The 13,608-nt window shown below is 39.8% G+C and overlaps 1 protein-coding gene across 1 annotated transcript in view; it reads left to right on the forward strand.

The window, feature by feature from the left end:
• Positions 1–13,608, forward strand: part of ncam1a (neural cell adhesion molecule 1a) — a 267,736-nt gene that overhangs the window by 251,035 nt on the left and 3,093 nt on the right. The window contains exons 18-19 of the mRNA XM_073479183.1: positions 7,732–7,939; positions 9,357–9,470. Coding sequence (XP_073335284.1) covers positions 7,732–7,939; positions 9,357–9,470 — 322 coding nt within the window. The remainder of the gene's footprint in view (positions 1–7,731; positions 7,940–9,356; positions 9,471–13,608) is intronic.

The raw sequence follows: 13,608 nt of genomic DNA on the forward strand, positions 1-13,608 counted from the left end.
ATAGAATCAATTAAAGTCAAATCAGAAGATTTGTATAAGATATCAAGCAAGTTGTATTTACTCCGTAATCTAATGTTATTCCACACGTTCTCGTGTCTTCTATCATTTTAATTGTCGTTTTCCACAACATAGCTTTTTTACTACAGAAGACCTCTCGTTGTTTTTGTTAAGTAATCAGATGTAATCAGATGGGGATAATTCCGACTGAAGGATTTTGCATGCAGCAAAAGCATAAAACAATCAGAAAGCCTACACTAATCATCTCGGTTTAACAATATTGTCACTCCGTATTAAATTAGATCTGTTATAGAGTTAAACTTTTTCCTTCCCTTCACCCTCAACTTCACAAATATGAATTCATATCTTTTCGAGCCAATATACACATCAGTTTGCAGTGCCTGTTGCCTCACTAGTGACTGAAATCTTCATTTAAATTCTTGAAATCTCATCCAGCCACACACACTCCTTCCTGCATGAAGAGTTCCCGAAGATCTTAATCAGTCAGAGAGAGAGTCAGTTGTCAGCATCAGTCTGCTTCCTTGTGCCCAAAAAATGAATCTGAAGTTCATGTTATTTTAATGGTGGTGCAGTGCCACACTGTGGCAGAGCTCTGATGGAGGACACAAAAACATGGAAATTATGAAAGAAAGTTTTATCGAGCCAAACAAGGTCAATGCGACACCCAAAGGGAGAGGAGTAGCAGAAGAACAAAAGGAACGCAGTGAAACAATAACCCACGATTACGTCACAGAAATAAACAGCTGTCGAGAAAGATTTTCAACAAAATAAAAAATATGGATTACATCATATGTTATTATGAAGGGTGGTATCAAAGTTATACCAATTTGAAATCATAATATAGTTGTGAAACCTTTTGATTTCCTCCTTAAATGTAATTTAAAAAAAGGCATTTTCCTACACATTATGATATGATATTGTATATTTCACTGAATTAAAGTTCAGGTCATCATGGTCTTATTTTCTGTAGATTATTCTCATTCATCAACAGACTGACATGTAACTATTCACTGGACTGTGGCACTAACCTGTCGGGGTTCAAAAAGTCACTAAAACGTCCTTGAGGTCATATGGCAGTCATGTGAGAGTCAACAAGACAGACTGATGGTCTTATTCTAAGCAGAATTTAAGTAGGTGTTGTTGATGCATGCTCACAGTCTGTATGCATACTAAAAATGCTTGATTTTTTTTTTTCCCTTATGCAAAGCTGAGAGGAAATAGTGGAGGCTTCTTGCAGCTACACATGATTAAAAACAATTTGCTGGTGAGGAGGAAGTGGCTTGAAAACAGCGAAAACCACAAAAAAAAAAGATTAATGCCTGTTATTGTACATTCTGTCATAACCTGCTGCTGCAAAGTAGATTTCTTGAAGACTCCAACACATACTGATATGAATATTAGTATACGATAACTACAAAGTTCATGCAGTGTAGTATGAGACCCAGCATTAGGGTGCTGGTTCAGAAGTACTAATAGTTAAGCGCCTTATGAGCCTGATGGGTGGTGTTGTCGTCCCCCACTTGTGTTCAGCTTTGTTTGACACTAATAGCCTTTCTTACACCTTTGTCAAACCGTATGTCCCCTCTGTCTAGGATATGAAAATATTAGTCCTGAAAACTGTGTCTCCTCTTCTGTAGATGTTTGAACACTGTGTCTGCTCCTCTACAATATCTCGTCTCACACATGTGGGAATTTTGGGGTATTTGCAGTGTCTAAATCTGTACAATTCTCACTGTACTTCAAAGCATCGAGAATGTTCTGTTGGTGTTTCATCTAGGATGAGTTGCCGGGATGAGTCCTGGTAACACACAAAGCATCTTTAACTCCTACCTCTGCAGTCTGGTGAATAGTTTCATTTAGATTTGACCGTGTTATTTACTGCTGCTCCAGTCTATCACCAGTAAATACTGTGGATGTGTTGATGTATGCCCATTTCCCTCAAATTCTGCCTCACGCATTTGGTTTCCGAAGAAGCTCAGCTTGTAAAGAAAGAGCCATGGTGTTGACAGGCAGAGTTTGAGAGGATGTATGCATCCGGCTGTATGCTTTCTGTTTAAATAAGTAGCTGCTATTTAATTGCATCTTCCAGTGCTTTAATGACATGTAAATTGACTGCCAATATAAAGGTTTTTCATCAATTTAATGGTACACAAGTCTGGCAGATAGCCTATGCTGGACAGTGACCAGATATTGATTCCTCAGCAATCCGTGGTTTTCAGTGAAATTGAGGCTTATCACATGCACTCTGTTATCAGCAGTCTTCTGGGGAACTGGCTCAGTACTGTACCTGACAAGCCTGTAAAGAGAAATGTTTGTGCAGTCCATCCTGACACATATATTTGTGGTTTCTCACTCAGTGAGAGCACTGTGAGGAAACCCCCCGCGGCAGCAAATACATGCCACATGATTTATTGTGCCTGTTAAAATGCAAATGAAGCAATGGGTAAAGGGAAAAACAAGTGTTGTTTGCTACACTGAAGTCGCCCTATAAGTACACAGAGCTTCGGCACGCTCCTGTTATTTTGATCACAGCCATCTGAGAAAATTAAGGATTGCATATTACTGTGCAGCCGAGGAGAGGAAAACAGTGAAAAATAAATGAAATGTCTCGGCTGACCATGGGCCGTGCTCTCACTCGAAGATGTAACTGTCTTACAGGCGCAGTAAACAAAAACTTAACAGGTTTTGAGGTTGAGGTGGAGAAAATAATTTCAAAGAAACATTATCAGTCACTGCAAAGTCACAGTGGCTTAGTGCAAATCATATGCCACTGAAGGCCAAACATCTATACGATACTTCAAAATTGACGTCTTTAAGGCTGAATATGTGTCATTAAGGCTGTCCCACTTCAAAGTCCCAGAGATGTGGCCAACATTTGCCCTAATTTGTATCAGTCACTTGTTTGATGATGCATTCAGGGCAATACAACTCATAAAGTCTGGAAATTTTACATGTGAACGGTAAATGTGTCACATAAACTGGACCAAAGTAACTGCAGGATGTAAGTTATGGAAGTGGGGGTTAAACTTTGCAGCCTGGACATGTTCATAACTACATAGGTTGTTTATATCCCTCCAAATATTATGAGAGAAGTCATGTAATGAGGTGAAATGTCAACTCATACTGTCAACCTCAGTAATGGATCAGTTAATTGCTTAAAGTCAAGAGTGGCACAGTTGAGCGGATAATTAAGTAAGTATGTGATCCTGAGGGCACGATGAGTCTTCGTAGATACTTATTATCCCACAGGGGCAGAAATGACATTTATAGATGCTCAAAGAAACATATATATATACATATACACATATATACACATATATACATATATATATATACATACATACATACATACATACATACATACATATATACATATATATATATAAAAACATTTTTTAGCAGTATTATTTCGCTCAATCTTGAAGTCGTTAAGCACAGTTGGTTATACATATTATATTTAAGTGCACAGGCGGGAGTGTAACAAACCACTTGCTTCGTTGCAGTCTGGTCCTTGGAGGCAACTCTTGGTGGAAAAACTGGAATCTTTGTCTCTTCTATGAGAAATGTGCGTCTATGTGATCAATCAACAGTGTAGAATAGCAGCTCTAGACACTGCTGCACATTAATTTGGCAGAACTGACACTAAATCCTGATTTCTTTTTTTTTATGGTTGATGGTTTAGATCAAAGTCTTCTGTCGCTGCAGGAAATGTACTGATGTGACAGTACATTGTCTACATTTGGCCTATTTTTTCTGAGATAACAACATTAAATAACACAATGGGCACAGCATTGTAAGGCACATCACTTATAATTTTCCTTACTGTGCTAATGTCTTTTTTTCATTTATTTCCGCTACGCTTTTACAGTATGCTGTGGGCTATGGAGAGGCCATTATATATATATAGGTTCAGTCAGTAGGTCCAGTGGCACAGTAAACCTGTGAGTAAAAACTGTAAATCACATTGCAGTGTTTCTATCTCCTGCTCCTTATCCCTACTTTCATAATACCAGCTTCCATAAACTTCCAGACGGTCCTCAAACTGAGTGCTCATGCTCTCCTCAGACAGCTTGATGAGCACTTGATCCTGAACAGACACCAGCAATTGATAACCGCAATCTTTACTGCCTTAAGCAGAGCATCACTAACTAAGAGAGTCTTTAATTTTAATGAGAAGCCAAAAGTCTCATTGGGGTTCTGAAAAGATTAAGTGCTGCAGTAATGCTCTATTAAGTAATTAACTTTTATAAAAAAAATTTAAAAAAACAACAGTTTAAAACATTATTAATGTTTTGATTTTGTGTTTCATACAGACAGGCGATGGATTGTGATGATTTGACATGGTAAATTGATTTTGTGCCATGATCGGCAGTAATTGTAGCGATGGATCAGGCAGTATTATGTGGGAATATTAGACTGTACCCACTGATAAAGAAGGGACATTTTAAAGCGGGCTCCTCATCCAGTTCCACTTTCATGTCTTTTCATGGGAGAACATCACGGTGACTTTTAAAAAGCACAGACTCAAATGGCACCCGGCAGCAAAATGCGGGTAAGTTGAGAAGAGATTCAACTTCATGCAAATTTCCTCTTGACACACATGATTAACAACCCGGTGACAACCATTCTGATTCTCTAATGAAAAGGGAAAAAGTTGTTTTCTACTTCGTTCAACTTCGTGAAACATCAGGGCTGTCATGGTTAATGGCATCCCAGGTCTCTAAGATATATCTTAAAAGTGGAATGAGTAGGATTTTTTCAGTTGTTGTTTGTAAATGCATTTCAAAGTTGGTCCCATCTCCTCAGCTCAACAGCTTCTCTCGATCCGATACCTGATTGCTGCATTTGACTGTGCTGTTTTGGCCAGAACGCAGTACAATATGAAAATACAGACAGAGGGCAGGGTCTCTGCAGACACAGACACCGCCATACACTTCTAGTGGGTCTTCAGTCATTATCAAGAGTCTATACATGTTATACATATACATTTTAGTAAAATCCTACTCATTCTGCCTTTAAATGAGCTCTCATTAACACATAGTTTGGGAAAAAAACTACTTCCCTGTGCGCCTGTATGGTGAAATGTGCAAAAATAACTACCCAATTAGTAAAGTATGTAAAGGGCATACTCAGTGAAGACATGCTGGCATGCTGATGTGATTGTTTGTAATCATTTTTTCTGTGATTATTTGCATTTTGGGGTCCGTGCACATCCATTTAGCACTGACTAAGTAAACATTGTACCATAGATGTTTGTCCTGTTTGAAGTACTGTGGTAAGTAGCCTGTGTTTTGTCTGTGTGGGCTAAAATTAAATTCAGAACATGTGAATCATTGAGTGCACGCCGTCCTGTGCAGCTCCGCCAGCACTGAGCTGTCCTTGATGTCCACTGATGGCATCAGAACAAGTTTTGCTGCTTCTGTTATATAAAAAAAAAAAAGGTAACGACTGTTTTTCCCCTAAAACAATCCTCTGCTGATATTCTTGTACTAAAATGCACTTGCAGCCTGCATGCAAAGATGTAAAGGTGGCTACCAATTAATAGTCCGGGGTTTGTAGAAATGTCATCAAATGGCAAAACGAATGATGAAAGCGAAGAAAGCCGTTCTTGAAATGCAAAGCCGGAAAAAGCCTGAGCCGCCTTGGACCTCCAAATCCTGTTTATTCCATCCTGTCTATAAACTGCATGAGCATTTGTTTGTGTGGAGTAATCTGTTGGAGAAAATAACCTGCATTTGCACTTTGCACTCATAGTGGAATTATTAATGTGATGACTGCTTGCATATGTTGAGATAAACAGCTGCTCAGATAACCCTTTTTAACCTTTATGCTTCCCGAGAAAGTTTTTGAGCGGCTATAGAAAAAGATTGAATGGGAAGTGTGGAAAAAAAATTGAAAGCTATTAGTTTGGGAACTCTTTATAGGGTGTGTAAGAGTTGTGCTGTAAGTAGAGGGCTGGCCTATGAACCACATATCTTTGATGTGTTTCCTGCTGATAGTTATTAAAACTCATGTTTATTCCAGTGGTTCACCTCTGAAAACTGAGGTAAAAACATGGATGTTTGCAAGTTTCTTTCTTTATATAAAGCATTTTTTTCCTAAAGCGAGTCAGCACCGAATGTTAAAACTGAAGGTTCCACTAAAATATTGTACTTTTTAATCATTTTTCTTTCAAGGCCAAGAAATCTTTAAAATAATGCATTATCTAAGAAATACAATATGAAGTATTTACACTGTTTGATGTTACCCAAATGATGTAAAGGTTGAGAAATCTGGCACAGGTTTCCTTCCATTTTCTTTCTTAAGTTTCTAACATTTTAAGATGTCTCTACAATGCAGCACCGATTAAATATCATTCCCTAACTAAGAGCCAAACTTTGTGCATAAATCATCTTTTCAAACTCCTGTGACAAACAGTAGCAGGTCAATTGGTTTTTTTCATCACTGAAATAGCTCAACATCTACCAGATAGATTGGAAGAAAATGTGCAGACAGTATCTACACAACCCTGTCTCATTGAAATTACCTTTTATATAGTACTCATTTTTGCAACGACAAATCACCTCCCTACATACTTCATGGGCGATGATAACATAACACTCTCCCTTCAATCATAGTCCTGGTAGTAATTACATCTTCCCTCAAAACCTAACCGACTAAAACAAATGAGTTGTATATAAACACAATCCATAGTAGACAGGGTCGATCCTAATGTCTTCCTTTTGCACCAAACGTCTTGACAAGTACTGGATGGATTGTCGTGAAATTTGGTACAGAAATCCATATCCATTAAAGACATAAACGCCTCAAAGGTCCAGTGTGTAGGATTTAGGGGAACCATTGGCAGAAGTAGAATATTATAATTGTGGTTAAGTTTTCTTTAGTGTTTAATTACCTGAAAATAAGCATTGTAAAGTTTTTTGTGACCTTATATGAGGGAGCTGATCCTCTTCCACTGAGTCCGCCATGTTGCACCACCATGTTTCTACAGTAGCCCAGAATGGACAAACCCAACACTGGCTCTAGAGATGGCATTAAGTGTGAGATGAGTTGTTACAATCTGCAACCTCACACTAAATCATGTACACTGGTCCTTTAAAACATGTCACAAGCCTCCGTGAAAGTGCAATGAAAGCCATGTGACAAACAGGGGCATTAGCGTTGAAGGGTTATAGTACTACAGTGTAATATTATATAACTGGTCTGTATATAGTGTGCTATCACCCACCTCTTATTAAAGAAACCGGTATAGAACCCTAGTTCTGTTTTGTAAATCCAGTTCGTCTTCACACACAAATTTAGACTGTGTTTTTTAATCTTTGGAAGTGATGTGATTGTGTGTGAAATTGAACACCTCAAGTGTGTCGGCCATGATGATTTTGAAGAGTAAATACAGAGTTGGTAAAGTGAAAAGCAGAGATGAGGGTTTTATTGTGTTTCCGTGTATTAGTTTCCTGCTGCTGTGGCACCATTTGTCTCTAAATTCCACCTTTTAAAGGAACGACACACTTGAGGTCTTGATAACTGAAACCTGAGGCTGTGTATTAAAAGCTTGACTGCGTTCCTCATCTTCTCCCTCCCTCTTTCTTTTCTAACTTTCTTTCTGTCCCCTCTCCTTCATGTTAAACCCTTTCCTCTCTCCTCTTCTCCCCCCTGTCTTTCTTGCCTGTTGTGCTTGTGTCTCCCCCCCTTCTCCCTGTCCCTGCCCTTCAGATGCCATGGGCGGTGGCTCAGGCCTGGGCACCGGAGCCATCGTAGGCATCCTCATTGTTGTCTTTTTCCTGCTGTTGGTGGGCGTGGACGTCACCTGCTACTTCCTCAACAAGTGCGGACTCCTCATGTGCATCGCTGTGAACTTCTGTGGGAAGGCCGGGCCGGGGGCTAAGAGCAAGGACATGGAGGAGGGCAAGGCAGCATTCACGTAGGTTAAACTCATCCTATAAACAATGGCTGTGTAACATGACAACATCATAAAGACCCTGCAGATAATTGTGACCACCCCTCTGTTCACCTTACCTCTATGGGGCTTTCTAGTGTTTTTCAGCTCATTGTTTTGGTTGCTGTTTTTTTTTTTAAATTCTCCAAAAACCCTACTGCCACCTGTCCAGTACTAAACCACATTAGATTTGCAAAGATTAGTCGAATAATGAATTAGTCAATCGGAAGAAAATGAATCGCCAACTATAATCTATTAATCGTCAAAGAACATCTTCTTAAATGTATGGATTTGGTTCCTTTCCTTTTCATTTTTGATAGTAAATGAAGAGTTTTTCGGTTTTGAACTGTTGGTTATGCGAAAAAAGTGATTTGAAGACATCAATTCAGGCTCTCACAGAAAAAAAAATGTTTTAAAATAAATAACACTGCTATAAAGAATACACATCAGATTTTATAGTCAAAATTATGTAAATTACTATATATTATTGTTGATAACTGTTCAAGAAAACAGTGAAAAAAATAGATATATCACCTATCAGGTTTATCTCTGTAAATGTGTTACTTTATGAAACTTCCCAGTCCATCTACAGTTCATGTACAATAACTCAGAAGTTAAATACTGTATATGTAGTAAGTAAATAAAACCATAAGACAAATGTAGACACATTCATAGATTGTCTTTATTCAAAATTGTTCATTGGACAGTAGAAAAACAAGCAGAGAGGTTGACTTTCCACTAAAAACTGTATCTCTATTTCACAGATAACTATTGTGAACATCTCACCGTGTCAGTATTGCATTTCAGCCACTGTTTGATCAAAACTTCTGTTCAATATATTCGACTGTCTCTCATTGTGCCAGCTGTAAACTTCACAACACAGCACAACAAATAAATATTTCAACTCCGCAGCTCACATGAAACAGATTTATTGAGAAATGAATCATTGTATGTACCGAGTTGATATTCGGCACCGAGCTGTCACTCGCGGCAAGCAAACACTTTAAAGCTCGGCACAATCAGAGAGCAGCGGGATTATAACAGACAAGCCCCCTGGGGAAAGCTACAATCAGAGCCTGCAGGTGGATGCAGGTAGAGGATGATCAAATGTTGGAATGAAAGAGTACGCTTGACAGCTTAAAGGACTATTCCAATGTTTTTGCATGTTATAGGCCCTTAACCACAACTTTTACAATTGCTGCTGATGACTAGAACGTTCCTTTAAATAGCCTTTTCAGTGTGGGGTGGGCAGACATGTGCGTCACCGTGTATGTGGGACACCTCCAGTCCTCTGTCTGACCTAGAATAGTATGCCACACTCTCTTCTGTGATGCTCAACATATTAACAGCAGATAAAGTTAGCGTATTAACTCGTTAACTGTCTGCTGCCCTCTGACAACAGGAAAGACGAGTCTAAGGAGCCCATTGTTGAGGTGAGAACGGAGGAAGAACACACCCCAAACCAAGGAGGGGGTCCTACCGAGCCTAACGAGACCACACCTTTGACAGAACCTGAGTAAGTATGGAACAGGTCCAGTTCTCCAGTCATGGGGCGTCCCAAACTTAGGCCTATCTTTTACGGGTTTGGCTGAAAGACCTAAAAGTAAAAACTTTATTAATTACTACTATACATTGTTAGGGGCCTTTGAGTTTATCAGATTTTATAGTTACCCTTTCATTTCTATAGATACCTGTCTGTCTTTTCACACCACAATGTAGCAGTGTCACAGTGGGGCTGCCAAGCTACGTAAAACCCCTTTAGACCCATTCACAACCAAGACCTGCTTTCTTCTGGGTCTTTGTTTTTATTTTGAAAACCTTATTAGCACCCTAATCCCAAAACTCCCACCTTCTTCCTATAATTTATTGTATTATTTTTTGTTTACCTCTTCACAAATGTTTTGTTGCTAACATTTTGATTGTAGATTTTACTTTTTCACAGCAGCACAGTAGTACTCACTCTGCCTTGTTTATGCCCTGACCTGCACTCTCCCCCTATATTTCTCTCGTTATCCTTTTTCTTTCTCCCCCTCACCTTCCCCTCACCTCACCCTTCCCCCTCCTCCTTCATTTGTCCCGCTCCTCCCCCCCAAACAGGCCTGCCGCTGCAGACACCACCTCCCCGGTGGTAAACTTGCTCCCCTCCACTGCTACTAACTCAGTTGCCGAGAGCTTTAGCACGGCACAGAGCAGTCCTGCTAGCGAGTGCACCACGCTAACCACCAGCGCCTCCAGCCCAACCAAAGCCGCCCCTGCCAAGTCCTCCCCCAAAAACAGTCCTGCTGCCCAGCCCAGTTCGCTTAAAGCTAACACCCAACCTGATGTTGGGCCCCTGGTTGACCTGAGCGACACCCCTAAAGTTCCCCCCTCGTCCAACCCTACACCCTCAGAGCCAGTCAGCCCGCCCTCTGCTACTGCTGACGCGCAGCAGAGCCAGCGTGACCAAGTCAAAGCCCCTGACAGCACCCAGAGTAAGGACTTACAAGTAGACGGTCCAGCCAAGGATGCGCCCAATGCCCTGTGCACAGACTCGACCACATCGGCCCAAAATGAGTATGAACACTGCCATATCCCCATTCCTCAACCTCCTCAGCTTCTGCTCTGGTAGCATCCTAATAGCTGGAAGTGTGCCATTTTTAAAGAGAATATCCACCCTAAGGTCTTGTCTACACGTATCAAATGTCTTAAAAAAAATAATAAAAATCCACACGTGTCTACGCGACAATGCAAAAACTATTCCAAACACTCAAACGACTGTAGCACTAGGTAACGATAAAGTCTAAATCAATGATACGTCAAATCCTAGAGAAAAACATTCTGACTGTACTGTAGTAGCTATTATTTATTAATTTATAGTATTTTTACACCTCTTTCTTCACCTTTATTTATTTGACAACTCTCCTGCACATGACTGAGCAGTGCTAACCCACCGTAAACAGATGAGTAGTCCACCACAGAGAGGCAAAGTCATGTTGACCACTATGGGACCTTATTTCAGAGAAAATATGTATGGTAGTGAACGGCAAGAGACATTATTTCGTTCAGGTTTAATTGTGCCATGACCTACACATATGTTTGTCAATTTAAAGATAATTTTCCAACTGAAGAAAGCCACAGTTTGTGATAAAACCACTCAAATATAGGACTAAGAAAGTGTGTATTTAGAAAGACCACACACTTGACAGTATCATGAGTGTTGTCTCATTTAACGCTCACCAAAACCCACAACCGAACCCTTGAAGAGCTGGTCCGGTCTACTGGCTAGCTATACATATGGCCAGATTTGTTGTGTTTGTTAACCTTTCTTGATACTTCTTCTGTGCCAAGTTGACAGCCATGTTGGTGCTGGTGATGTACATTGAGTGAGACGATACCTCACCGAACGCTTTCACACAAACTAAATGGTATCTTACTATCTTTATGACAAGTTGTGACTTTCTTGACTGGTAAAAAGATGTTTTAAATTGACAAACAGCATCTGTATAAATCATGGCACAATTCAAACGAGTTAAAAAATGCCTTTGTCTCTCGCTCTTGACAGTAGTATTTTGCAGAAATAAGGTCCCGTAGGCCACACCAGAAGTGTCAGGACTTGGCTCCTCTATTGTTGCTGCTTCAGGCACAGGCTCTTTACGCAAAGCAACAATCAGCATGTGCAAATTGAGGTGATGATGCCATCATTACCCAAACACTCTGTTATACATGTACACACTGAAAACATACCCCGAAACCAGAGTTTTGAAAAAAACGCAACTTAGAAGCCATTTTTCAAACATCTCTGTTTAGGTGACCTAAAAGATTGCCTGTGGATGAAAGGCCAAAAACATAGAGGGAAGTACTTGTTTTCAATAATGTCTGTATGTGTGTAGACCTAAAGACCTGAAATACAGACACAGCGGTTATTGCTGTCAGCCTCAAACATTCATGTAGCTGAGATCAAAAGGTTTCTCATCTCCATTACATTTTGAAGGAGTGTTCCAAACAAGCGAGGTTAAAAATAACAGCAAAATGTGTCAGTCTCTTCGACTTTCATCAGCGCTTCTGAGCACTGCTGCCTTTCAGTTCATTCTGTTGCCTGATCACCCACTGAAAATATGTTTGGCCGTGGGCTTGGCATCAGTGTTCAATAAATATATATATTTTAGGAAAAGATCCAGAGGCAGAGATACCAATGTTCCCACTGACAACAGCCTCATTATCCCTGAATGAAATGCAGCAAGAGACCGAAACATCGGTTTGAAGAGGGAGCACAGCTGTGATTGTAGCTTGACCCAGTTTTCAAAAAGCTGCATGAATAGCCAGTAATACGGTAGCTTTACATACATCCACTTTTTATTAGAAACATTTAAGTATTTCGGGGGGTTTAAATGCCCATTAAAAAAATTAAGTCGAAGAAAATAAAAGAATTGCATCCTCCAAAAGATATTATCTGCAACACCTGACTCAGGCTGATTATAATTGTAGGAACATTTTAGGGTGGAATTCTCCTTTAAGAATGTTTTAATAAATAAATGGCACAATTATACAATCCATCGGGATGCCACCAGCGCATGTCTGTCTCCATTCAGCCGCCACCTCCACCCTCCACCTGTTTGTTTGCTCACATCACAGAGTCCACATTTCTCCTGCCATACAGCCTCTTTATATTTCGCTGATTAACATGTTGCTGCATCACTCTGGGCAACATGTAGCTGAATGATGCTTCTTTTGTTTTACAACACAACTTCACACTCCAGGTCTTCCGGCGATATCTGCAATACGAGCAGCACCTCAAGTAACATACATAAATATATGAAGTGATTCTAATGTGGATTGAAGGAATGTGTAGATGTGGCCGTCATTCCTATGAATTACGTTGGATTTAACAAAGTTAAATGCCAAGATTAGGGAATACGACAAGTCAAATGGAGCAAGAAACACAACCAATGAGACAATCAATGAAGAAGAAGTGAAGATGAAGTTGGTAGAATGGTAAAATTTAGTTTAGAGCAATTTCCTGCTTCAACTTTGACCATTATAGTAGAGTCTTCCTGTGCTCTGAGAGATAATGCGATAATGGCTTTAAAACAAGTTATGCTGCTGTAAGTGATATCTTTTACTACAGTTAAGCTCTATATTCCAACAGTGATCATTGTTATAGAGTGTTTAGTCAGTAACCCATGTCTCCTCCCTCTGCTCATGCAGTAAAAGAGTAAAAAGAAGTTTTCTGGTATCCCTGCCCACTTTATCCAATCAGGACAGAGGACTCCATAAAGAGGCGGTCCTGTCTGTTCATGAAAGCACAGAGAGCGGGATCGTTTGCTGCTGTGTCTGCCGATTATTGCTGCATGTTCATGTGCAATTGCAAAATGGACAGGAAATGATCTAAAACGACAGTAAAGCTTACAGCAGCTTTAAAACACTGGGTCCAAAATGAAATCCTGATGCAAATGTGAACACACAGGAACGAGGCACGCTTTAATAAGAAGTGACCTCAGAGTCATTTCAGTGGTTGACTCAATAGAAACATTTTTTTTTCCGCATTTAATTGTGTGTAAATATTTTGCACATAATTTAGATCTCCAAATACAGTGGTCTAGATTATCTGGCTGAAATTATGGATCGATTTTTTTTCTTCTTCTTATTTTTTTGCCCTATTAGACTCTGTTTAATGA

This window comes from Pagrus major, chromosome 13, assembly GCF_040436345.1.
Source record: "Pagrus major chromosome 13, Pma_NU_1.0".
In the NCBI taxonomy this organism is placed as follows: domain Eukaryota; kingdom Metazoa; phylum Chordata; class Actinopteri; order Spariformes; family Sparidae; genus Pagrus; species Pagrus major.